The 26,919-nt window shown below is 35.8% G+C and overlaps 2 protein-coding genes across 4 annotated transcripts; both read left to right on the forward strand.

The window, feature by feature from the left end:
• LOC109719521 (probable polygalacturonase) lies at positions 7,287-13,363 on the forward strand. 3 transcript variants are annotated; one of them, XM_020246261.1, is made up of 8 exons: positions 7,287-7,503; positions 8,541-8,858; positions 9,930-10,050; positions 10,158-10,332; positions 10,448-10,518; positions 10,679-11,190; positions 11,439-11,509; positions 13,293-13,363. In XM_020246261.1, exons 1-7 carry the CDS (start codon positions 7,486-7,488, stop codon positions 11,475-11,477), a joined length of 1,254 nt encoding a protein of 417 aa, XP_020101850.1. In that variant the 5' UTR covers positions 7,287-7,485; the 3' UTR covers positions 11,478-11,509; positions 13,293-13,363. The 3 variants fall into 3 exon arrangements, with proteins under 3 accessions (XP_020101850.1, XP_020101849.1, XP_020101848.1); XM_020246260.1 differs by lacking the exon at positions 13,293-13,363 and having other exon boundaries at positions 11,439-11,697; XM_020246259.1 differs by lacking the exon at positions 13,293-13,363 and having other exon boundaries at positions 7,290-7,503; positions 10,679-11,697.
• Positions 20,931-23,081, forward strand: LOC109719306 (major pollen allergen Bet v 1-G-like). The gene is made up of 2 exons (XM_020245882.1): positions 20,931-21,171; positions 22,545-23,081. The coding sequence occupies exons 1-2, from the start codon at positions 20,991-20,993 to the stop codon at positions 22,838-22,840; spliced, it is 477 nt and encodes a 158-aa protein (XP_020101471.1). The 5' UTR covers positions 20,931-20,990; the 3' UTR covers positions 22,841-23,081.

Raw genomic sequence — 26,919 nt, forward strand, 5'->3', positions numbered from 1 at the left:
AAGTTTTAACTTTTTGATTAAATCACTTATTGAAAAAACAAAAGTTAAGGGGTCTCATTCGAAAAATAAAATTTATCTTATAAACCATTTTGATTCAACCATCCAACTTTCAAAATTTAATTTTAATACCCAATATTTCAATTTGTTCGGTTTAATTGATTTGATGATTTTTAGATACAAAATTTAAGTCAATTACTTGTTTTAATTAATTTATAGTTACATAAATTATATAAAATATATTAACTAAATCTGTAAATTTAAACGAGACATTCAAACTTTAAAGTTAAGGATTCACTAATTGGCTCAAATCAATTAAACTAAGAGGTCAGATAGTAAAATCAAAATTTTTAAAATTAGATAATCAAATTTAATTGGCGATAGCTGAACTTAATTTTATAATTTTTTTAAGGAAAAAATTCAAATACATATACTGTGGTTTTGCGCTTTCTCACTTTATTACTCTATAGTTTAAAGTATATCAATTTAGTACCCCGTGGTTTTATTTTTCTCTTTTTATTATCTCCTCCACTAATTTTTTTATTAAATAAGCGATAAAGTGAAAACTAAAAGTATTAAAGTGAAAATTTAATAAACCTAAGTGAGGTATCTAAAATTTTTTTTATATATAATTTAATAAAATGTTAATGGAAGAGCTGACGAAAAGAGAAAAATAAAACCGCAGGGTACTAAATTGATATACTTTAAACTATAGGGTACTAAAGTGAGAAAGTGTGAAACCATAGGAGTGGTATTTGAATTTTTTTAAAAAAAATTCAAAGTTGGGCATTAAAGAGAGGCTTCTATATAATTTTGAAAGACTACAAGGATTTATATGTAAAAAAAAAAAATTCTTTTTTTACATTAAAATTCTCAAAAATTCATATGAGAGAGAGAATGTAGATGTGATGTGGTAGATGTAGTTGTTGCAATACAATGTTTTGTCAAATTAGAGGAGAGAGAGAGAGAGTGTGTGTTTTCTAGAGAGAGAGAGAGAGAGAGAGAGAGAGAGAGAGAGAGAGAGAGAGGTGAGTGAGGCCAGGCTAGCATTGGCTTGAGTATGATTGATTGAATGGGGGATTGTGGGTCCCACATCCTCCCTGGCAACCCACATGGGACACGCAGCCCCATGCACCCCTCCTCTCTCCCCCCTCACACACACACACACTCTCTCTCTCTCTCTCTCTCTTCATTTCTCTCTCTTTTTTCATTTCTCTCTCTAATTTGCACCCACAGTGATGTCCACAAAATTCCACGCATAACTAGGGATGTCGATGGATACAGATATCAGAATCCGAATATGAACGGAGCAAATTTACTCGATGCTAAACTAGGCCTAGATATCTCGATCCAAATCCGCAGGTGTCCGTGAGTTACCCGCAAATTTATAAGTATAAGTACAAATTTTTCCAACCCAAAAAATTATGGATAAAATCGGTGGGTACCGATTAAGCTGAAGACATTTTGAGTAACTCCCGGATACCCACAGGTACCCGCACATATATTTTTTAGTTACAAAATATATTTTTTCTTAATTAATATATTTATTTTTCTTATTTATCCATCTTAAAAATTTTAATTCTAATTTTTTATTGTGTGTCTCTTATATTATGAAATATTTTTGCTTTAAAATTTTAAATATTTTTATTTTATGTTATAAAATTTTAAATAATGAGTTATATTACGCTTTTAAAATTTATATATATATATATGTTTTGTATTTAAAAAATATAAGAGCAAAAAAAATTGCGGGTAATCCGCATACCATACCCACGGTATGGATAAAAATTTTGGCTACCCAAAAATTTGCGGGTAAATTTTATCCATGCCCAAGTAACCCGCGGACACAATAACTCGCCCGCAGGTTCCCCCATGCCCAAGTAACACGTGGATACAATAAACGGATATAGTATCGAATATGAATATAAAAAATAAAAATCCGACGGATGCGGATTCGGATATGAATTTTGACTGTACCCGACCTAAACCCGAACCGGAACCGAACTCAACCCAAACCCAAATTTATTTTATATTATATATAATATATATAAATATTTGACGTTATATGTGAATTTGTATTTTTAAAATTTATTTTCAAATATTGAAAAAAGAAATATTTGTTTTGGGTTCAAGTTTCGGATTTTTGGTCGAGTTCGGATTCAGACTCCGATTCGGATGTGGATTTTTAAAATCCGTCGGATTCGGATTTCGGGTTTGGATTCGGGTTTAACTTCGAATTTTTACAAATTCGCTCCCAATCTGACCCGTAAACATCCCTATTTTCATCTACCTCTCTCCTCCCAACCACATTAATTCCACAAAACTCCCACTACACAAACATAAATATCAAGCCCCTTAAATGTTGCCATGATAGGTTGAAAAAATGATATCGAAAGTAATAATGAGAAAGACAGATCAGATTTATTTAATCTGATTAAATTTTGTCACCCGATAATGATCAAAATCATTTAGCAACACTACGAGTCTCCAAATATGTTACTCCTACATACTGAAAAATTATATTGACGAATGTAAATTATGAAAATAGTAGTTTAACTTTATTTAATCTGGTCAAATTCAGCTAGCAAATAGTGATCGGAGTCAATGAATTTGTCTTCTTGAAAACCGCTTAAAGTTATATTGAGGGATATAATTGTGGAAAGAAGAGATCAGATTTATTAAATCCAATCAAATTTGATCTAATTCAATTGTTGATGCCAAAATTAAAACTAACATGCCGATCTAACTCACGTATGAGCCAAGAAAATAAGAACACGTGGTACACCAGGAGTCGGCAATAAGGCGCCTGAAGGTTGAGAGCGTTTAGGTGAGAACGGTTGAGAAGTGGGGCATAACTTCCACGATCATGGTTACAACCACTCCCCCAACTACTTTCAACAAACTAATAATGTGGGTTGATATTACTATAAATAGTAATTTCGAAGCCTGCAATAGGGGTCTTTCTCTCCCCTGAACGAGAAGACCACAGCATTTTCAATACTTTCCTTTTCTGCATTTATCGTTTTCTAGGAGTAGTCTATATGTAATCTTTTTTACCCGCATTTACTGCTTTTCTAGAAATAATTTTTAAGTTAGATCTCTAGAGTCTGTATACCCCACGGGCACACTCTATTGTAATCTAGATTTTCAGAGTCTGTATGCCCTTCGGGTACACTCTACTTTATTAATATATGAAGGCATTCGGCTCTTTCAGCCGACCAATCACTGTGTTTTCTTCCATTCGGCTCTTTCGGCCGACCAGTTACTATATATTCCATCCATTCGGCTCATCAGCCGACCCCAGATCTTGTGTTTTCTGTACATTCGGCTCAATCTAGCCTAACTGATTCTATAGTAAATGTTTTCGAACCCGACTAATCCGATCCCTCATCAGCCGAATCGCTTGATCTAGTCGAAGGGCGCGAACTTCGAGGGTCAGTACCATAAGCCGTTTCCATCCCGACACGTTCCCCTAGGAGGATCTTTGACAGGGTTAAAGAGAAGGAAATTCGGCTACCAACATCAATAAATTTAATTTGCTTATATTTCTCAATAGCGTCACGCTATATATTGTTTGAATCTCCATGGACATAGCTTGAGAATCACCCAAAATATTGCTCTTCTATGTTCGAAAGTGATAGCGACAAATGTAGTTATCAGAAACATAATTCAAATTTATTTAATTCTATCAAATTCAGTCGGTAAATAATGATCGAACTTAATAAATCTGTCGATTTATACACGATATTAGTTTCCCATCTTATGTTGTCAAACTCGAATCTCCTTTAAACATCACTATGAGTCTCCCAAATTGTTATATCATTCAAATTGTTATATATGCGAACACAACAATAAGAAAATTTTTGTTCTCTCGAAAATATCTTAAAAAATAGTTTTTGGCTAGAGAAATACAACTCCATCTCTTTGGTTTTCAAAACAAAACATTTTTCTAAAAAAGTTTTTTTTTTATTTTAGATTTTATGAAATGTTAATTTTGAAAACTAAAGAAAAAATATTTTTCATGATTTTTCAAGGAACCAAATAACCCCTAATATACATTAAAAAAATGCTAAATTACATAAATCTCTTTATAACTATCCGCTTTTTCACTTTTCCTCCCAACTTTCAAAAATCTGTATTTTACTCCCTCAACACTTCAAGTTGTTGCATTTAGCCTCTCTCCATCAGGTTCTATAACTATTCCGTTTATTTTTTATAATTTATACCGAAAATATGCTAAAAAAAGAAGAAATACACTAAAAATTATTTTTTATAGAAAAATAAAGATAATTTAGTTATTTTGCTCTCTTTATTAATATCGTACTCTTTGGAAAATATTTTTAAAATTTTAAGGAGGTAAAATATAAATTTTTAAATGTTGGAATTATATAATTTAGCCTTAAAAAAAATTTGTGGGGGGCAACTAAGCATTTAATATCTCCATTTTTTTTTTTTTTCAAGATACCTTTCCTTATAAAATGTGGAATTTACATCCATGCATGTGCCATAATTGTTCTCTTCCCCAACATCTAAAATGTGGGGTATTTGCATATTTGGCTATTTCTTTCCCTTTTTGAGAACAATTTTGAAAATTAATTTCACAAGTCTAATTAGTTTCTATAAAAATTTAATTTTTAATATTACTTTTTTATTTTTAAAAATAATTCTTTTATCAAATTATGCTAACAGTTATCAGCACAGTTTTTAAATTTCGCAGCCACATATTTTGTCGTACTGGACTCGACCAGAATTTCTGTGAAAAAATACTGTTTCGAATATAGCTGATCTAATACATCAGTACAAAATTGTAAATTAAAATATCTTCAATTTGGACTTTTTGTTACACTTATACTTTTGGAATTTAACCTAATTTTTACTAGCTTTTTTATTTTTAAAAGTTTTTTAAATTTTTTATTTTACTAAGCAACAAGATGCTAATATTGTTTCCACATTCATTTTTATCCTCCATTAATGGCATGGTCCCTTTAGTTTCCATAATTTAGCTCCCACCCTTTTTTTGTTTTCTTGAAATAAAATATTTCCAAAATTTTCTAATAATTCCATAAATAATATATATATATATATATATATATATATATATATATATATATATATATATATATATATATATATATATTTATTTATTTATTTATTTATTTTTAAGGTTAAAAAATTGCCCCAAAAGCATCCAATGGATACAAACTAAAACCCCACATTACAAAAGGGACCAAAAACGAGACACAAATTAACAACCCCTCATCATGATTGGTTGATGTGGGACCCACCACAAGTCCAATTCTTAGGTGCACATAACATAATTTATGTAAACTTTTTTTCTCTTGCTAAAAAAAAAAGTATGGAGACCACCCTCAACTATAGGCTATTCTGAATTTGCTCCCTCAACTTTTAATTTTTTGGGGTTAAATTTCGTACAACTCCCTGTAAACATATCGAATAGCAAATATATCCTTAAAAAGTTTAATTTTTCATATTTATCTCTGCAAAGGTCCAATGATATTCATATTTGTCCCTCTAGTTTGTTACCGTTAAAGTACTGTTTATTTTTTAACAGAGAAAAAGTGAAATAATATTTTTTGCTATCACAAATATGTCCCTCAATAATAATGAGGGAGAATAATAAGCAAAAGTCTCAACTGCTAGAATTATGAAAAAATATTCTTTAAAAAATTTGCAAAGGTCATCTTCTTTCTTTATGCCATCACAAATAATATAAGAGGAGTAAAAAGGTCAATTAATCTTATTCACTAATTAGGGTTAAGTACTTTACTTGTGGTTAACTATATTTTTCTAATGGATTCTAATAACAGGGTATATTTGAAAATGTTAGAACTGTTGCAGAAATAAATATGAAAAGCTGAATTTTATAGGGTGTGTTCGTTATTTGATATGTTTACAGGGAGCTGCATGCAATTAACTCCAATTTTCTTTTTTGTTGAAACCTCTTTAAGTTTCTGATATTTTAGAACTAGATAATTTTAGTCAAATAGATTAAGAATTACATCAAATTTAATTATTTTAATTATGACTAATAGCTAAAAAGTAATTAAATTTTTTAAAATTTTTAACTCAACAAAGTAGAAAAATTCAATTAGAAAAAATAAAAGCCAAGAGTATCTCAAATTAAAAAAAAAATAAAGTTGAGGTGCCTATTTGAGAATAAGCACCTAGAATTTCTTTACTAATTGTTACCACTTTAATATTTTTAATAAAAAATCGAGTGGTTTTGGCCAAATACATCACTAATTTTGTCAAATTGATTGACAATTTTGTCAAATTAACTAATTTTACTTTTTTTTATCAATTAAAACTAAAATAATTAACAACTAATGGCTAATTAAACTCTTAAATTTTAGAAAATTTTACTTAATTAACTATTTTTAGTAACTCTAATTATAACAAACTAGAAATTGAGAAGGGAGCCATTAAAGAAAAGAATAATTTTAGAATTTATAGCTGCAAAATTTTAACTATTAAATATATTCCTTTAAAATTTTAAAATTTATAAATTTATCTCTATAATTTGACTATCGTCAATTGACCGTTAAACTTTTATCATTTGGAGAATTATTATTATGTTGAAAAAAATAGTAGTTTTTTCTAAATTTTTCTTTGAATTTATAATTTACAAAAAAAAAATCAACTATAAAAAGTCAACTAATATATATTCACAAATTATGCTCTATAAATATATAATATAATAATAATTACAATATATATTCTAAAATATAGAAATTATTTTTATAAATTTATATTTTACTACCTCAAAGTTTTAAACTGATACACTTAGATCCCCTTCGTCAATGCTCATCAATCTATTTTTTATACTCTTTTCCGAAAAAAAAATCTTTGAAAATAATATAAGTATATCAAAAGAAATATTTTTTCACTAAAACAAGTAAGAACAATTTAGTCATTTAATGACACGATCCTCGAAAAATATTTTTAAAATTTTGCGGAGGACAAAATATAGGTTTTTTTTTTAAAGCCAGAAATAAAAGGCCAATGGATAAAACATTTCTAAATTTTAGCCATAAATAAATCTTTTTAGGATGGACATGCAATTTTATCTTTTTTCAGGGGTACAAAAGCAATTAACCCAAGGAAAAGTCAAGCTCAGGGATCTACATCAAATATCCTATAGTTGAGGGGCTCTCCATAAAATCTCCCTCTCTCTCTCCATTATTAGTTTTTTTTTTTTTTTTTTTTTTTTTTTTTAAGTATAAACTCAACACCTCCATAGTTATTGTTTCTCCTCCTCTTCCTCTTCCACCTCTCTCTCTCTCTCTCTCTCTCTCTCTCTCTCACCACTTCATATTCTCTCTCTCTCTCTCTCTCTCTAATTCCCCAATCATTACTCTGCATCTTCTCCTCACTCTCCCCTCTCTTGGATTGGTTGGTGGTGTTATTGCTCCTTTTTTTAAAAAAATTGTTTTCCTATTTTTCTCCCCTTGCTCCCAAGGGGGGTGGATGCTCATGAAGAGGCTAGTAAGTACGTTTTCTCTTGGTTAGTAAACACAATTTTTGTGGAATTTTCCTGCAATTTTTTTTTTTTTTAATAAATGAGCCATTTTTCCTGCTTATTATGCTGCTTTGTTAATTGGGGTTTTTCTCTTGGTTAGCAAAGACAATTGTTGTGGAATTTTCCTGCAATTTTTTTGATAAATGAGCCATTTTTCCTGCTTATTATGCTGTTTTGTTAATTGGGGTTTTTCTCTTGGTTAGTAGAGACAATTTTTGTGGAATTTTCCTGCAATTTTTTTTGATAACTGAGCCATTTTTCCTGCTTATTATGCTGTTTTCTGATTCGAGTCTATTTTATTTAAACACAATTTTTGTAGAATTTTCCTGCAATTTTTTTGATAAAGGAACCATTTTTCCTGCTTGTTTTGCTGTTTTGTGAATTGGGTCTCTTTTTAATTTTTTGATTTAATGGAGAGGCTATTGAGTACTCTTTTTTTTATTGGTTAGTAACACAATTTTGTGGAATTTTTTCCTGCAAATTTTTTTTTTGATAAAGGAGCCAATTTTCCTCCTCAATATGTTGTTTTGTGAACTGGGTCTTGTTATTTTTTTTTTTATTTGATGCTTGGAAAAGTTTCAATTTGTCCCTGTGTTGTTCCCATTCACATGTGTTTTTTTTACTGTTCTTTTCTCTCTCCTTTTTTTTTCTTTTTTTGAGATCTAAGTACCTTTTCCAAGAGATTCTTGATCTGTGTCTTTTTGGTTTTTAATTTGGTTTATTATTTTGAACTTGTTCCCTCTCTATAAATTGTGTTGTTTTCTTACTAAAATCAACTAACTTATTTACTTAAAATTTGTCTTTTTTAAACTCTGCTACACATTTTTCAGTGTTATTTCATTGTTCTTATCTTCTTTTTTCTGCATTTAATCTGAATTTCCAACAACTAATTTGTTAAAGAAAAGAATTCACAGTAAAATTACTACCACTTCCCTTTGATCAGCTTCAATTGATAATAATTCACATTCACTTTTTGTGAATCTTGCTTTAATTGCTTGTTTAGGTGCTTCCTCTATTGGTTTTGGGGGTCTTCAATGTTGTGGTCAAGGGCAGTGGAGGAAGTGAGGGGCAATGCACATACAAGCAGGGGCTAAATCCTCGGCCGCACAGCGTGACGATCACCGAGTTCGGCGCGGTGGGCGACGGCGAGACCTTGAACTCGGTCGCGTTCCAAAACGCCGTCTTCTATCTCCGCTCGTTCGCCGACAAGGGCGGCGCGCAGTTGTATGTTCCGAAAGGGGAATGGCTTACGGGGAGCTTCAATCTCACAAGCCACCTCACTCTCTTCTTGGAGAAAGGCGCCGTCATAATCGGGACTCAGGTATTCGAATATCGCCGAATCCCACACATCAACAGTTTCACATCTCTAATTTGCTATTCAAAGTGCATAAGATTGAGTTGACATGCCTTTTATGTTTCGCAAATTTGATACCGAGTTTGTCGATCGAATTCCACATCTGTAGTTTCGTATTTCTAATTTGCTATTCATGCTTTTTATGTTCAACTGAATTCATATCAATAGTTCCGCATCTCTAATTTGCTATTCAAAGTGTATAATCTAAGATCGAGTTGACATGCTTTTATGTTTCGCTGATTTGATACTGAGTTTGTCGACCGAATTCGCGTCAATAGTTTCATATTTCTAATTTGCTATTCAAAGTGTATAAGATTGAGTGAGTCTACATGCTTTTATGTTTCGCAAATTTGATACTGAGTTTGTCGACCGAATTCCACAACTATAGTTTAGTATTTCTAATTTGCTATTCATGCTTTTATGCTTTGCAAATTTGAAACTGAGCTTGTCGACTTAATTCCGCATCAACAGTTTCATATTTCTAATTTGCTGTTCCAAGTGTATAAGATAAGATTGAGTTGACATGCTTTTATGTTTCGCGAATTTGATACTGAGTTTGTCGAATGCTAATGAAATTTGCGTAGAGATTGCGAGGAATCCTTTTTTGTTTCCACTACTTGAAATGTTTTTAGTGTTACTTCACTGCGATCTTTTTACGCACAGTAGTGACTCATCAATAATTTGATCTTCCAACCTTCCACAGCACAGTTCTCTTCAATTATTGCGACAGCAAAGAAAACGACTGATCTTATGCACTGCCATTCCATCGAACAGTTTAATTCTAATCATTCATGGTCGATACACGACACGATTACTAACACATAATATTATGACTTCTTGTGCCATTTTAATTACTGTTTTTGTTGTCACTATGTATAATATCGCTACTTTTACTGTCGCAAACCTCCGATGATACTGCGTTTTGTAACATAATCTTGAATTAGTAAAGCATAGGGTTAAAATGATTGTTCTTCGATTATTTTCCGTGAAGTATTATTATTATTATTATTATTATCACTATTTGTTTGTTCCTCGCAGGAATCATCTCAGTGGCCTATTGTCGACCCACTGCCGTCGTACGGACAAGGAATCGACCTCCCTGGCGGGCGACACCGCAGCTTGATAAACGGCCACAACTTGACCGACGTAGTCATAACAGGTACAAACTCGTCGCTCGCTTGACGGAAACCTATAAATTCGAGAGAGGTTTTTATAGATTTCGATGTTTCAACATTGCATCTTCACTTTCTTACGCCTCGCGAATAGGCAACAATGGAGTTATCGACGGGCAGGGTTCTATCTGGTGGGAGTGGTTCCGTTCCCGTAAGTTGAACTACAGCCGCCCTCATCTCGTCGAGTTCACGGATTCGCAGGACATCGTGATATCGAACCTCTCTTTCTTGAACTCCCCCGCGTGGAGCATCCATCCGGTCTACTGCAGGTGCGCCGTCTGACGAACTTCAATCTGCCACATAATGTTTCATTTCGCCGAGAAAGATTTAGTGTAGTTGGGGTTTCGAAATGTTGATACGCGCATTTGCTTGCTGTTTTTGTAGCAACGTAATCGTTCAGAACATTACGATCCAAACTTCGCCCGATTCTCCGTTTACTGACGGAATAGTTCCAGGTCAGAATTCGGTTCGCGTCTTTTTAACTTCATTTGTCGATAGTTGCTTTCGCCATCTCTTCGCTATTGAATTCGCGACTTCGGTGAACTACTGAGTAGCTCATCTCGGCGTTTTAACCTAAAATTTTGTTAAATAAAGAGATGATGTCGCGACTTTCAGATTCGTCTTCGAACATGTGCATCGAGGACTGCAGCATCAGCGTCGGGCACGACGCGATCGCTCTAAAGAGCGGCTGGGACGGGTACGGGATCTCCTACGCCCGCCCCACCACCGAGATCCAAATCACGAAGGTGGCGCTCCAGAGCGCCGCCGGCGCGGCCCTCGCATTCGGGAGCGAGATGTCGGGAGGGATCTCCGACGTCCGCGCCGAGCAGCTCTACATTTACAACTCGTCGACCGGCGTAAGCTTCAGAACAACCCTAGGCCGCGGCGGCTTCGTCGAAAAGACCGTGATCTCGAACTCGGTGCTCGAAAATGTTCGCGAGGCGATTCGATTCGACGGGCACAGCGGCGGGCACCCCGACGACCACTACGACCCCTCGGAGATCCCGATAATCAGGAAGATCACGCTCAAGAGCATCGTCGGGAGCAACATCTCGGTCGCGGGGAACTTTTCGGGCATCGAAAACGATCCCTTCACGGCTCTCTGCCTCTCCGATCTCAATTTTACGGTAAACTCCGATCCTTCGAGCTCTTGGTCATGCTCCGACGTATCCGGGTACTCCGAACTAGTATTCCCCAAGCCGTGTTCGCAGCTCCAAAGCCCTTCGACGAACTCTTCGACGTGCTTTGCACTTGATGATCATTACAATGCTCTCGCCGTAGCGTAATTCGCGGCGTATTTTTTACAGCTTCTGCCACCAATCCATGCCGAAATTCTTTTGGATAATAAAACATTGAATTCCTTTTGATGCATCAGTTTTGCTTCGATACTCTCGGGCGCAGAAACGAAGGATAAAAAAGAGAAAAAAAGGAGGAAAATTGCGCGAGGGGGGGGGCGAAGAATGTGCTTGCTTGTACAGCTTCAATTTCTTCATTCAATCTTTGTAAGAAGAGGTTTTTTTTTTTTTTTTTTTTTTTTTTTTTTTTTTATGTTTTGTTGGTAGTAATGAAAATGGAGACAATTCATTGATAAATTTGGCATTTGCTATTATTATTATTATTTTTTGTTTGGTTGAGGATTATGATTGATTGGTCTCTTGTATATCCTACTATCTAATGCTTTATAGATAAAGATAATCACCAACTTTTAAATATAAAGCATTCGATAGTAATGAAAATGGAGACAATTCATTGATAAATTTGGCATTTGCTATTATTATTATTATTTTTTGTTTGGTTGAGGATTATGATTGATTGGTCTCTTGTATATCCTACTATCGAATGCTTTATATTTAAAAGTTGGTGATTATCTTTATCTTTATTAGTTAATTGTTAATGGGGTCTTATGAGTTTGCTTAAAATGTCTACCACATGGCTTCTTGTTATTATTAAAAGGTAAAAACGTACGGAACTTATCTGAACTACAGATTATTTTGAATCGGCTAATTCAAATTTTCAAAAATTTGATTTTACTGTTCAATTTTTTTATTTTTTATTTTCTATTTGGGTGTGTTATTGACACTTTGGTTTTAAAATTTAAGTTAATTATTTATTTTGATGAATTTGTAAGTTGCGGGAATTGGAACTCTCTAAGCTATAGATCATTTTGAATCGGCTATTTGAAATTTTAAAATTTAGATTTTATTATCTGACATTTTAATTTATTTGATTTGAGTTAGTCAGTGACGTTTCGACTTTTTAAGTTATTACTTTAATAAATTCATAATTGCTAGAAATTACTTAAAGTCAAACACTGCATGAAAATTAATATTTAAAAATTCTTTTTTTTTTCTATATATAATGATGCTTAAGAGCAACTCAATATAATCTAGCATCGCATTTAAAAGTGTCGACAAATGAAGAGTCGCCACATGTATACCAATGCTTATGCCAAACGCCGGTAAAATTTATTCTGACGCTTTAAAGCATCTAGCGCTTTAAAACGTCGAATAGTTAAGGCCAATTTGCATAAAAAATCTACTTATTTTGGGCTTTTGCAAAATCGGGCCACCTTTTTCGTTTTTGCAAATTCGGTCCGTTTTTTTAGCAAACTGACCAAAATACCCTTATTACTTTTTCTCTTTCCTCTCTCTTTCATCTTTGTTCTCTCGTTCTTTTTTTTTTTTTCGCCGAAAAAAAAAGCGACAGCCGGAGCACCGCCAGGCGGGCTCTTCTTCTTCTTCTTCTTCCTGCAGGAGCAATTTTTTTTTCTCTTTTTCTTTTTCTTCTTCTTCTTCTTCCTCCTGCTGGAGCTTTTTTTTTTTTTCCCCTCTTCTTCTTCTTCTTCTTTTTCTTCCTGTAAGAGCACGGGGCGTGCACGGCGACTTCCGGCCTCGCCACGGAGCCCGACCGCTCGACCCCGACGCCCCGCTCAAGCCGGGGAAGCTCTACTTCCTCGTCGACCTCCCCCGCGCCGACCTCGAGCCCGACCACCGCCGCGAGGGCTCAACCGGCGCCGGCGCCGCGCGTTCCTACTAGTTACCCGAGGAAGGCTGCGCGTCGGACTACGAGCCCGACCGCTCGACCCCGACGCCCTGCTCAAGCCGGGGAAGCTCTACTTCCTCCCCCGCGCCGACCCCGAGCCCGACCACCGCCGCGCGATTTCACCATTACACCATTAATAGTGTAATGGTGCACCATTACACCATTACGAAGAACCCGNTTGCGCGAGGGGGGGGGCGAAGAATGTGCTTGCTTGTACAGCTTCAATTTCTTCATTCAATCTTTGTAAGAAGAGGGTTATGATTGATTGGTCTCTTGTATATCCTACTATCTAATGCTTTATATTTAAAAGTTGGTGATTATTTTTATCTTTATTAGTTAATTGTTAATGGGGTCTTATGAGTTTGCTTAAAATGTCTACCACATGGCTTCTTGTTATTATTAAAAGGTAAAAACGTACGGAACTTATCTGAACTACGGATTATTTTGAATCGGCTAATTCAAATTTTCAAAAATTTAATTTTACTGTTCAAATTTTTTATTTTTTATTTTTTATTTGGGTGTGTTATTGACACTTTGGCTTTAAAATTTAAGTTAATTATTTATTTTGATGAATTTGTAAGTTGCAGGAATTGGAACTCTCTAAGCTATAGATCATTTTGAATCGGCTATTTGAAATTTTAAAATTTAGATTTTACTATCTGACATTTTAATTTATTTGATTTGAGTTACTCAGTGACGTTTCGACTTTTTAAGTTAATTACTTATTTTAATAAATTTATAATTGCTAGAAATTATTTAAAGTCAAACACTTGGAGAAAATTAATATTTAAAAATTCTCTTTTTTTCTATATATTTTTTTTTTAGAGATAGGTAGCACGCTACCCGCGTACCCGCTTCGTTTATTTTTTATTTATTTATTTATTTTATATATAATGATGCTTAAGAGCAACTCAATATAATCTAGCGTCGCATTTAAAAGTGTCGACAAATGAAGAGTCGTCACGTGTATACCAATGCTTATGCCAAACGCTAGTAAAATTTATTCTGACGCTTTAAAGCATCTAGCGCTTTAAAGCGTCGAATAATTAAAAATAATAGTAAAATTTATCATTTAATAAATTGATTAGATATAATAAAGGGTTTATATGACGGTACTTTTTGAAGTATCGGTATTTGCTATATTATCGGGACGCTTGGGAATGATTCCCCCGAGTGTCGTCTAAAAAACGTTCTTATATTAAAATTTTCTGAGAGTGAAAATACCGTTGATTAACTCAAATTTTAAAAAATTAAAAAATTTTGCAATTAAATTAAAATTTTAAAAGATTGAATAGTGAAATCAAAATATCCATAGTTCACGTTAGTTTTGTATGGTTTTACCTGATTAAAATAAGTGGGTGTTTAGATTCTTTAAATTAAATTAAATTAGGGTTTTGCTTTTTTGCATAAGTACCCCCGCAAAGTTGGTATTTGCATTTTGGTATCTACCTAAAAAATTAGAGCCTCTTTATAGGATATGAGAGCAAATAAGCAAGGTTTTCACGCGTATTCGTAGATATTTACAAAGCTATCCCTACAAAGTTGGTATTTACACACGTATTCGTAAAAATGTTAATTATTTGTATGTGCGTGACTTACTAGACGTTTCTACGCAAAATTTAGGGCTTCTTGTGATACGCATATAAAGCTAACTTTTTATGAAGCTAACCTTTTTGTTTTATTTTTTTGCATAGACAACCCCAAAAACCAACTTAAAAATGTGTGCAAAATTGCAAGGGTAAATATGCAAAAGAAGGGGAAAAAAATAAAGCTCAATAAAGTATAATATTTTGGTCGGTTCAGACACGTACATAGATCGCTGAACGGACAGAGTTTTTTCTCAATGTGTAAACAAAACAAATAGATTGAATTTCACACAGAAAAAATAATATAATACAGTTCTGCACGAGGGCATATCACAAGAGCGACAAATTTAAACCTAACTATTACAACATTCAATCATCCCGAGGTATATACATTTCCATATGTAGATTGACGAGGTCGGCAGCCGGCGGCCGAATCTACTGGAAACTTTTTTTAGTTCTCACCCTCTATTTTGCAGCGCCAACTATGATTGGAGCTGTACCTGACCGAGGCGTGGGTATAGCGCTATAGATAGCAAGATTATCCTGTGTAGATTACCTCAATTTCGTATGTTATGAGTGCGTACGTATAGCAAAGGTTTATAGAAATACGCATGTAAATACCAACTTTACTGAACAAATTGCGCAATTTTGCGAACTCCAAGGGTGAACATGCAAAAGAACACACNACGAAGAGAAGAGAGGAAGAGGAAAGAGAAAAAGTAATAAGAGTATTTTGGTCAGTTTGCTGAAAAAGCGGACCGAATTTACAAAAACGAAAAAGGTGGCCCGGTTTTGCAAAAGCCCAAAATAAGTGGATTTTTTATGCAAATTGGCCGTTAATAGTAAAATTTATCATTTAATAAATTGATTTGATATAGTAAAAGGTTTATATGACAATACTTTTTGAACTGTCAGTATTTGCTATATTGTCGGGACGCTTGGGAATGATTCCCGCGAGTGTCGTTTAAAAAACGTTCTTATATTAAGATTTCCTGAGAGTGAAAATACCGTTGATTAACTCAAATTTTAAAAAATTAAAAAATTTTGCAGTTAAATTAAAATTTTAAAATGTTGAATAGTGAAATCAAAACATCCGTAGTTCACGTTAGTTTTGTATGGTTTTACCTTATTAAAATAAGTGGGTGTTTAGATTCTTTAAATTAAATTAAATTAGGGTTTTGCTTTTTTGCATAAGTACCCCTGCAAAGTTGGTATTTGCGTTTTGGTATCTACCTAAAAAATTAGAGCCTCTTTATAGGATATGAGAGCAAATAAGCAAGGTTTTCAGGAACACGCACACAAAAACCAACATTATGTAGATATTTACAAAGTTATCCCTACAAAGTTGGTATTTACACGCGTGTTCGTAAAAATGTTAATTATTTGTATGTGCGTGACTTACTAGATGTTTCTACGCAAAATTTTGGGCTTCTTGTGATACGCATATAAAGCTAACTTTTTATGAAGCTAACCTTTTTGTTTTATTTTTTTGCATAGACAACCCCAAAAACCAACTTAAAAATGTGTGCAAAATTGCAAGGGTAAATATGCAAAAGAAGGGAAAAAAAAAAGCTCGATAAAGTATAAGATTTTGGTCGGTTCGGACACGTACATAGATCGCTGAACGAACAGAGTTTTTTCTCAATGTGTAAACAAAACAAATAGATTGAATTTCACACAGAAAAAATAATATAATACAGTTCTGCACGAGGGCATATCACAAGAGCGAAAAATTTAAACCTAACTATTACAATATTCAATCATCCCGAGGTATATACATTTCCATATGTAGATTGGCGAGGTCGGCAGCCGGCGGCCGAACCTACTAGAAACTTTTTTTAGTTCTCACCCTCTATTTTGCAGCGCCAACTATGACTGGAGCTGTACTTGACCGAGGCGTGGGTATAGCGCCATAGATAGCAAGATTATTCTGTGTAGATTACCTCAATTTCGTATGTTATGAGTGCGTACGTATAGCAAAGGTTTATAGAAATACGCATGTAAATACCAACTTTACTGAACAAATTGCGCAATTTTGCGAACTCCAAGGGTGAACATGCAAAAGAACACACAAAAAAAAACACTCAATTATTATTAGGTTGGTAGAAGAGCTTCTGCTTGTCTCCTCCTTGGCTTCTTCTTCTTCTTCTTGCTGGCTTAATTTGTCATCATCAACATGTTATGCCCTAAGAATGAGCTCATGCCAATATGCCATGTTGTTGTTGTTATATATATATATATATAAGCACCAGAGCATCCACCATGTATAGTTGTTGCTTTTGGTATTTTTGTTGATGGACCACTCCACATGATAGGTTGGCAAATTAAGTAACAACAGGTAATGGCAGGTTGGTGCAGGTGGTGGAACCAATATTTTATTGGTTAAACTTCAATTTATCCCCCCCTCCCCTACAGTTTAACATATTTTTACTTTGTCACCTTATGGTTCAAAAAGTTGTATACTGTCACATCTAGCCATATCTATTCGGTGTGGGATTATTTTCAAGCCTTGTGATGTTATAGACTCCTCCACTTTGAATCTGGAAGTCCTCGTCGGGTTCAATCGCAATTACACACATAGACCGGATTTACCAAGCGATATGAGATTCTAGAGATGGACTCCTGCATGTTTAATCACAATTACACACATAGACCAGCTCCTGCAGGTTCAAGAAGTGGCTCCCACTAAACGCGTGACGTAGCGCGTTGCCCTGCATAATACTTCGCTTTCACACTTCTCGACCCAATAATTTGTTGGGCCCAATCCACTAGCCTAAAATGTTATATCCCAATTGTTGTGTCTACACCATCTAGACTGCTTGATATATTATATGTTATCTCTTTTTCATATATAGAATCCTAATTATATTTTGATGGAAAGTTAATCTAGACTCTATATAAAGAAGATATTGGTACTGCAACCTTCTCACGTGCATGCTGGTGAAGAGTTATCATTTGTTCGATACTATACGAGAGAATCCTTCAGATAGGAGAAGAAATCAGATTACCTAAGGTTCGGTTGGTGGTCTTCATATCGCAATCGGGCTTCTCGCTTCCTCAAATTGATCAAGAATTTTTTCTCTATAGCATTCTGTGAATTATATATTATTCTGTTTATGATCCTGGGTATTGGTATGTATTAGCTTATTATTTTTACATACCAATATAGATCTATTTGTTTCGACAATAAATGTTGAAATCAAAAGCAATAATAAAAAAAATGCATTTTTTTTTTTTGTAATTTAAGGGCCTATTTGGCAAACTCTCTAATATAGAGTAATAGGCCAAATTACTCTGTTTTCAAAAAAAACTCTTTCTCTTTAGTTGACCTGTTTGAAAAGTTCAATAAAGAAAAAAAAAAAAAAACTTTATAAGAGTAATTTTGGAATAAAAAAAATTGATTAGACCTCTCTAAAAAAGGGTTAATTGCATACAACTCTCTGAAGTTCAACTTTTTTATATTATTCATACAAAAGTTTTAATATTTTTAAATATGCCATTGTCGTTAGGATCCGTTAGTAAAATTTAGTTAACCATAGGTAAAATACTTAACCTTAGTTAGTCAATATGGTAAATTAATATTTTTACCCTTCTTATATTATATCTTCTTCTCTCAATCAAAACTCTCGTCTACTTCCTCTTCCTCTTTCTCCTTCATGCTAGTTTCGAATCCGTAATTAGAATTTCTCCATCCCTATTCATCCACGACACATATTGCTTCGTCCATGTCGAACGCTTATTGCTTCCTCATTTAATTTTCTCTATTTTTTTTTCTTTTTTTTTTGCTCAAACGAAAAGGTTTAGGAGAGAAGCAGCGAGAAAAGGTATTCGTTTTGCTTAGTACAATTTTTTAAATTTTATTTTATATAAGAAGTAAAACAGAGTATTTTTTTAATAGACAATTCAAATAATGAAAAACAAAATAATTTTTTTACGAAGTATAGAGTTTTTCAAAATATTAAATACAATGCGAGATAAAACTTCGATTTATTTTACAATGATTGCCAAACAGTCCCTAAGTTAAAAACTTCAAATCTCTTCATCCTCCTAGGTACCTAACCACATCAAAATATATTTTTATTTTTTATTATTTTAATATTTTATAAAACTAAAAAGCACCAACCATATAAAATATTAAAGATGATAAATAATTAAAGATCAAAAAAACCCCTTTTTTTTTTCATGTTTGGAAACCTACAAGAAGCTTCCCACAATGGTGGTGACAGTGATTTAATAAGAGTTTCTTGAGAAGCAAGAGAGAATACTAAATCAACATTGAGACTTTTCCTATGATATGAAATGGTTTAATTGCTTCTAAATTGCTTCTAGAAGCTTTTCCCAAGTAATCAGGGACTCTTGGATGACAAAAAAAAAAAAAAAGAAGCTAGATTTTGCATTTATTATTCCTATAATAAAGTTTCGAATATGCGAAAATAATGCGACGGTATTGTAGAACGCAGCGGAAGTATTCGGTTCGTACCTTTTGCGGAAGCAATTCGCGCAACAACGCGATGAGCCCGGATCGTTTAGATTGATTCACGTGTCCTCGGATCGTCCTTGAATGTCTTCTCACGCTCCAAACTCGCGGTGGATCGAACTACAAACGAGCGCGATCGCAAATCCACCGTGCAAGTCCCTCTAGAATAATAGGTCAATGGAGGATGTGGTTTCTCTCTATTATTTTCTTATTCTTTCTTTTTCCGTTCTTTCCGTGTATCTTTCGTTATGTGGGATCGCCCGCATATTTATAAAGAATTCTAAAATTCTAATGGCGTTGGAGATAAAGCCAAATCGGTTATTAATTGTTATCCTAATATGATTAGATTTATCTCTAATTAGCTTTCCAATTTGAAAGCGAGATTAATCCTAATCCAATTAGATAACATAATATCCGTCGGATCGAACCCGCTTATGGGCGTACCCGATTCGATTTAACCGAATGCCAACAGGTATAATCGTTGTCGCATCATCGATCACAATACCGTTTTATAACTTTCACATTACTGACACATTAATATTCAGTCAGCTAATTAAATAAGATTAAGTTCGAGATAGAAATTATAATAAATTATAGTTTAAAAACTAAATTAACGCAAGTTGACTTTCAGTCTTCGATTGATAAGTTGCATCGCAAGTGAGCCATTGGTAAGACTGCCGTAAAAGACCGTCTATCGGTGCATTAATCACACAGATTTCGTTTATTAGAATACAAAAAACGACTGCAGTACCACTTCTATGGTTAAGTATATTATTTTAGTATCCTGTGGTTTTATTTTTTTTCTTTTCGTCAGTACCTTTATTAACTCTATTTTAAATTATATATAAAAAATTTTAAATGCCCCATCTATGATTTATCGAGTATTCACTTTAGTACCCTGTGGTTTTAACTTTGTCACTGATTTAACGAAAAAATTAGTGTAGGGAATAACAAAAAAAAAAACCACAGGATATTAAGATGATATATTTTAAAGGGATAATTGCCTATATACCCCTCATACGTTTGAAAATATCTGATTTATTCTCTTTTTTTTTTCTTTCTAAAATATCCCTCATATAGTCATATGTTCTACCGTTATTGCAAAATACCCCCGTAGTTATCTCTTGTTAAATTAATTTGGGTCAAACGTGAGTTAAATATCTACCACAGTTAAAAAAAATTAAAATACCAATTTTGCTCTTAACTTAAGGGCAAATAAGAAATGTTGGTGACAGTAGAGGAGTATATTGGAAAAGACCAAAAGTAAAAATACTTTTTGTGCCCCTAACTTTAAGAGCAAATAAGAAAGTCAGTGATGGTGAAAGGATATATTTGAAAGGGTAAAATAGTAATTTTATTGAAATAACAGAGTTAATTAACAGATTTTAACTCTAGAAGTATATTAGAAATAGGTTGGAATGTAGAAAGAGTATTTTCAATATTAGCCTTCTAAGAGGGGTAAATCGAAAAGTCGGAAACTTTTCAGAGGTTTATAAATAATTACCCCTATTTTAAATTATATGCTAGTAAAGTGAGAAAACACGAAACGACATAGAGGTAGTATTTGAAATTTTCCGTGACTATTAATTGTATTAAGTCCAAAAAACAATTTGACCTAGTCCAAAAGATGCCAAACTAGTAGTAGCTCACTCCTTTTTCATCCCTACCCAGAAGATCTCTCTTTCATGTTAATTTACCAAAATGCCCTTGCTCTCTCTGTGTCTATAAAAGCTCTTCAAAAACTGATCCCTTATTCATTCTTCTTCTTTGCTGCACTGCTACTTTTCTGCTGCTGCTGCAGAGCTGCTATCAGTTCTCCAACATGGTTGCAGGATGCGTAAGCGACGAAGCGAAATTCGCCGTCGGGCTCGACCGCCTGTGGAAGGTGCTTCGCGACGACCACGTCCACCTGCCGAAGATGGTGCCCGACCACGTCGCGAGCGCGGAGATCGTCGAGGGGGACGGCGGCCCCGGCACCGTCAAGAAGATCGCCTTCACCCCAGGTTAGTAGGAGACGAAGAGCTAGGCTCCAAATATAATTATCATATTTGAATTTAATTTTTTTTTTATTTTATATTTAAAATTTTAAATTTAAATAGATAACTTTTACAATTAAAAAATTCAAAATTAAAATCTATATTTTTAAATCTCAAATTTAAAAATTTAAAGTTATAAATTTTAATTTTAAATTTTAAATCAAAATCTAACAAATATAGTTACAACTACAACAGAGATTAGTTAGGTACACATGTTTGGGACACTTTTATTCTTAAAGTGTCCCATTTATGCTAAAACTTAAAAAAATATCCATCTAATGTCTAAATATAAAGCCCAATCTATAAAAAATAAAAGATTACTCAACTCAATCCACACCCCAGTCCATTTGCCGTGATTCACAACAGAAAAAAAAAAAAGAAAAATCAATTACCATCTTTTCTTCTCTCTTCACTCAATTCACTAAAATTCTAGACGAAAAGTCTTTCCTGTCGTCCTCCTCCGCCACCGCAGCCAACGAGATAGAGTTTCGACGGTTGCTAAATGCTTAAATAAGCGTTGGTAAGTTAGCAGCACTCTTTTAGGTTATAGCGACACTCTTTAACTGTCACTATATACCTAGCGACCCCACATATAGCAACACTTTTTAAAAGTGTCGGTAATTTTAGCTAGCAGCATTTTTTTGACATGTACCTATATTTAAAAGTGTCGCTATAGACCGTTTTTATTATAGCGCATGATATCCAAATTGCCAACGGGCTTTACTCAAATGGTCAAATTTGACATTTATCTTTTAGATCTTTTATTATTAAAAGAATTTCTTAAATTTTCAAAATTTGCTTACTTGCAACTTGTGAATTTATTCGCATTTATTGGCGCTCAGTGAATCTAATATAATATATACAAGTTGTTAAATATATATATTTTTGAATCACTTTTTATCTAATTTTTTTGGTCAAATTAACGACAATAAATTTGTGAGACAGATCAGAGGGGAGATTAATTGTTCAAACTAGTCCATCGATCGTTTTTAAATGAAAATGTATAATAATATATAGGTTGCATCGGGAAATGTATATGGTTTCTTTTTGTCATGGATAATTTAGAATAGTACTACGCTGCAGTAATAATTCAATTATCAAATTAAGCACCTAATTAAGGACACGATTATTATTATCCAACATTAAGAATCTTACAATTCTTTAACTTTTCCTTCGTCCATATAGTTTAGTTGACACCCGTAATCATTATTAATTAATTAGTTCTTGTTAAAAATTATCATCAAGTGGTTAATTCAATATCAATATTAATTAGTTCTTGTTAAATGTCACGTCAGAAAATTCTGAGTTCGAATCTCACTTGCATCTTAGTTTCTATGCAGCTGCAAAGATAGTGATCTACGTTAAGCGCCGATTGGTGATGCTCGACGAATCAAACCATGTTTTCAAGTACGAAGTACTCGAAGGCGGCGTCAGCGAGAAGATCAAGTCGCAGACCTTTGAGTTCAAGTTTGAGTCGACCGGCGACGTCGAAACCTGCGTGGTCAGGCTCAAGGTCGAGTACGACACCGTCGACGACGAGCCCCTCGGCGCCGAGGAGGAGAAGAAGCTCATACAAGGGCCCTTCATGCTGTTCAGAGGAGTGGAAGAGTACCTGCTAGCAAACCCTGGAGCTTAAGCTTTAAGCATAAGCACTTTTGTTGGAGTTCCAAAATGCAGTAGCTGTTATTGTAGTGTAATAAAGAGGTGGTTGAGTGATGTGTTGGTCACCTCAATATAGTTTGTACTACGATTCCGGACGCCGACGCAGCGGAGCTCAGCAAGTTCCTGCGTGTGGAAGTCTAAGATGTCTTTGTGTCGTGTATTTTCTGTTTCCTGCTCTGTTTAGTAGCGTTTTGGGTTCCTGTCCTGTTTTGATATTTCGTATTCTCAGCTGGAATGTTCGTGGTCTAAACGATCCGGTTAAGCATCGTAGTGTCAAATTTGTTGTGTCCTCCCTCTTTGGGTCCGTTTTATGCTTCCAAGAATCTAAAGTGGATTCGGTGTCTCGATCTTTCCTTCGGTCTTTTTGCGGATCCAACTTCGACAAATGCCACTTCATCCCGGCAATCGGGGCCTCCGGTGGTCTAATTACTTGCTGGAACTCCAATCTCTTCTCTTGCGGCGAGGCTATAGTGCGCGATCGCTCTATCACGCTTTACCTAACCCACCTCGCCAGTGGTAAAGGCTTCCACCTCACGAATGTTTACGGGCCTCCATCCTGGGACGGCAAGGAAGACTTCTGCACCGAGCTTATCTCTCTTAAAGAGTCATGCACCGACAACTGGGTCATCTACGGTGACTTTAACTTCACCAAAAACCAATCTGAAAGAAGAGGAAATCTGTGGAGTTCGAGGGCTATGACCATGTTCACTGATCTCATCAACAACCTCGCTGTTATCGATCTACTTCTTGCCAACCAAGACTTTACTTGGTCAAACATGCAACGCCCTCCCACCTTGGCCAAACTCGACAGATTCCTCGTATCCACGGAATGGGACCAATCCTTTCCGCTGTGTAAAGTCAAAACCCTCCCCCGCATCACCTCCGACCACACCCCAATTATCCTCTCCACGAAATCTCAACGCCCCCCGCCTAGATTCCGGTTCGAAAAGGTTTGGCTCACCAAGGAGGATTTCATCACCAACGTCCCCATCTGGTGGAATGAAGTTCCCCCCAAGCGCTCTGCAATCCTAACTATATCCGCCAAACTTCGGCACTGCAGAGCACGCATCAAAGAATGGTGCAAGACGAGCTTCTACAGCATCTCCAACACCAAAAAGGCTTTGCTAGACGAACTCCAAGCCATAGACCGGCTTGAGGAACATATGAGTTTACCTGACGAAATGGTGGACAAGCGAACTCGCCTGAAAACCAATTTGCAACGCATCCTATTAGAGGAAGAAATCATGTGGAAAACTAGATCTAACCAACGTTGGTTAAGGGAAGGCGATTGTAACACCAAATTCTTCCATGCGGTGGCAAATGGAAGGACACGTTTGAACACGATTGATGTCATTGAAGATGATTGTGGGCGGCAAATCTCGAACGAAGAGCACAAGAGATCATATTTCTTCCAAAAATTTCAACAGTTGTTTGGGCAGGCGGATGAGCAACACACACCGCCCGAAAACTGGTCTGGCCTTTACAGCTCCAACAGACTTCCCAACCCGGATCTCCTCACGACCTCGTTTACCCTGGAAGAGGTTAAGACAGCCACCTTTCAGCTTGGCAGTGATAAAGCCCCTGGGCCAGATGGCTTCCCACTTCTTTTCTTCCAAACCTTCTGGGAATCAATCAAGAGGGACATTTTCAACGTCTTCGTTGATCTCCAGAATAACCTGCTTTCAACTGGCCCGGTTGACTACTCCTTCGTGTGCCTTATTCCCAAAAAGGACGGAGCACGCAAGGTCAATGACTTTCGACCGATCAGCCTTATTAACGGCATCCAGAAAATTATCTCCAAAGTCCTTGCCAACAGATTAGCGAGTGTTCTACCGTCCATCATCTCCCATTCACAATCAGCTTTCCTAAAAGACCGTCTTATGTTAGATTCTTTCGTTACTGCATCTGAACTCGTGAATTGGTGCTCAAAAACTGGCAAGGAATGCGTAAGCATTAAGGCAGATTTCGAAAAAGCATTCGACAACGTCGATGGTCTTTTCTTCAAAGTATTTTACGTTGGCTAGGCTTCAGTGATAAATGGAGGGCCTGGATCGAACAGTGTACCCCTTGGCTTAAAGCTAGAAAGGGCCTTCGGCAAGGGGACCCCCTCTCCCCCTACCTTTTTCTACTAGTGGCTGACTGCCTAGCTAGGATGACGGAAGTAGCTAGGGGGAACAACCTAATTGTCGGCATCGGGCCGACACCGGAATGCGAGACCACACTCATCCAATACGCCGACGACACTATTTTCTTTTGCGAGCCCACGAAACGCATTATACGTAACCTTCTATTTATCTTGAAACTGTTCGAATGGGTCTCTGGGCTCAGGATCAACAAGGACAAATCGGAACTTTACTACCTTGGCCCCAACCCAAGTAAAGGTGTCAGACTAGCTTCCATCTTAGGATGCAAAGCTGGAAGCCTACCGTTTCGATACCTGGGCATCCCTCTCTACAACAAGCAGATTCGAAAGGAAGACTGGGATCAGATAGTCAATCGTATCGAAGCAAGAATCAATGGTTGGAAAGCTAAACTCCTCTCACAAGGAGGAAGACTGACCCTGGTCAATTCTGTCCTTACCAGCCTGCCACTCTTCTACCTCTCCACCTTTAAAGCCCCATGATGGGTTCTGCACCGTATTGAATCTTTGAGAAGAGCCTTCTTCTGGAGAGGATGCTCTGTTGTTTCCGGGGGCGCCTGCTTCGTCAATTGGAGAACCGTATGCAGAAACAAGGACGATGGCGGGCTAGGGATCAAAGATTTGGAGTCCATGAATCAGGCCCTCCTATCTAAATGGTGGTGGCGCTTCTTTTATAAGCCACACCTACTCTGGTGCAAATTGATAAGATGCCTCTATTACACTAGACGTAGGCCGTTGCGTGAGGGTTCAGCCTTTGTCCCGTTCTCCCAGTGGTGGAAAAGCGTTCTCCGCTGCAGACATTTGTTCAAGTGCGGATTATCTTTCAACCTAGGTGACGGTACCACCATCAGGATGTGGACAGATATCTGGATTGGAGAAGCCCCGCTAAGTACCTTATTCCCAACCATCTTTGCTAACATTAGGAATAAGGAGGTCAGGGTTTCGCAATGTTGGAACTCTAACGGATGGAGATGGCGCTTTATCTGCAGAGGTTTCGCGACGCGCCGACCCAACACCAACCGTACACAATTTGCACAATTCAAAGAACTGCTCCTTTGCTTCTGCCCCAGGAACTGCCCGGACCAACCCAGATGGCGGTGAGCACCTAACCAATTATTCTCCGTCAAATCCCTCTACACATTCATTGACAACACCGGTCTCAAGGACACGGTGTTCCATCATATATGGACCTTAAAAATCCCGACCAAAATCAAAGTATTCATGTGGATCTTACTCCGTAAGAGACTACCCACCACTGACAGACTGCTTACTCGTGGGATGCAGATCGACGACCACTGCATTTACTGTGCTTTTGCCTTGGAAACCTGCAATCATCTCTTCTCCAACTGCATCTTCACGCGATTCTTACTCTTTAAGGCGGGGGTACACGCCGACGATATTGACTGTGTCCGGGCACTTTGGACCTCTTCAACAACAATTATCGGCACAGTTCAAAGAACCAAGGCCTTAACCTCCCTGGTGACTACTTGGTGGGTTGTCTGGACGGAAAGAAACAATCTCATTTTCAGAACAACGTCTCCTAATGCCACCCGAGCTCTGGAGCGGGCTTTTCTTCTTACAAATTTGTGGCCTAATTCTCCGACGTTACCCTCCGCGCACCACCGTTTTTAATCCTTTCTCCTTTTTTCCTATTTTTGGTTTTCCTTTGGTATTTTCTTGGTTTCTTTTTCTCTGATTTCTTCTTTTCTTGTTTTGTTCCTCTTCTTGCTTTTCTTTTGCCCCGGAAGCCCTGGCTGCTTCCATACTATTTGCCTAGCTCACTTATCAATGAATGAAGCAGGTAGCTCGTCTACCTCTTTCTCAAAAAAAAAAAAGATATTTCATTGGATAAATAGCATTTTGGTGCTTGAAATGCAAGACGTGTTGTCGGATCGTTGACGCTAATCATTAAT

Source organism: Ananas comosus, linkage group 13, assembly GCF_001540865.1.
Source record: "Ananas comosus cultivar F153 linkage group 13, ASM154086v1, whole genome shotgun sequence".
NCBI lineage: Eukaryota > Viridiplantae > Streptophyta > Magnoliopsida > Poales > Bromeliaceae > Ananas > Ananas comosus.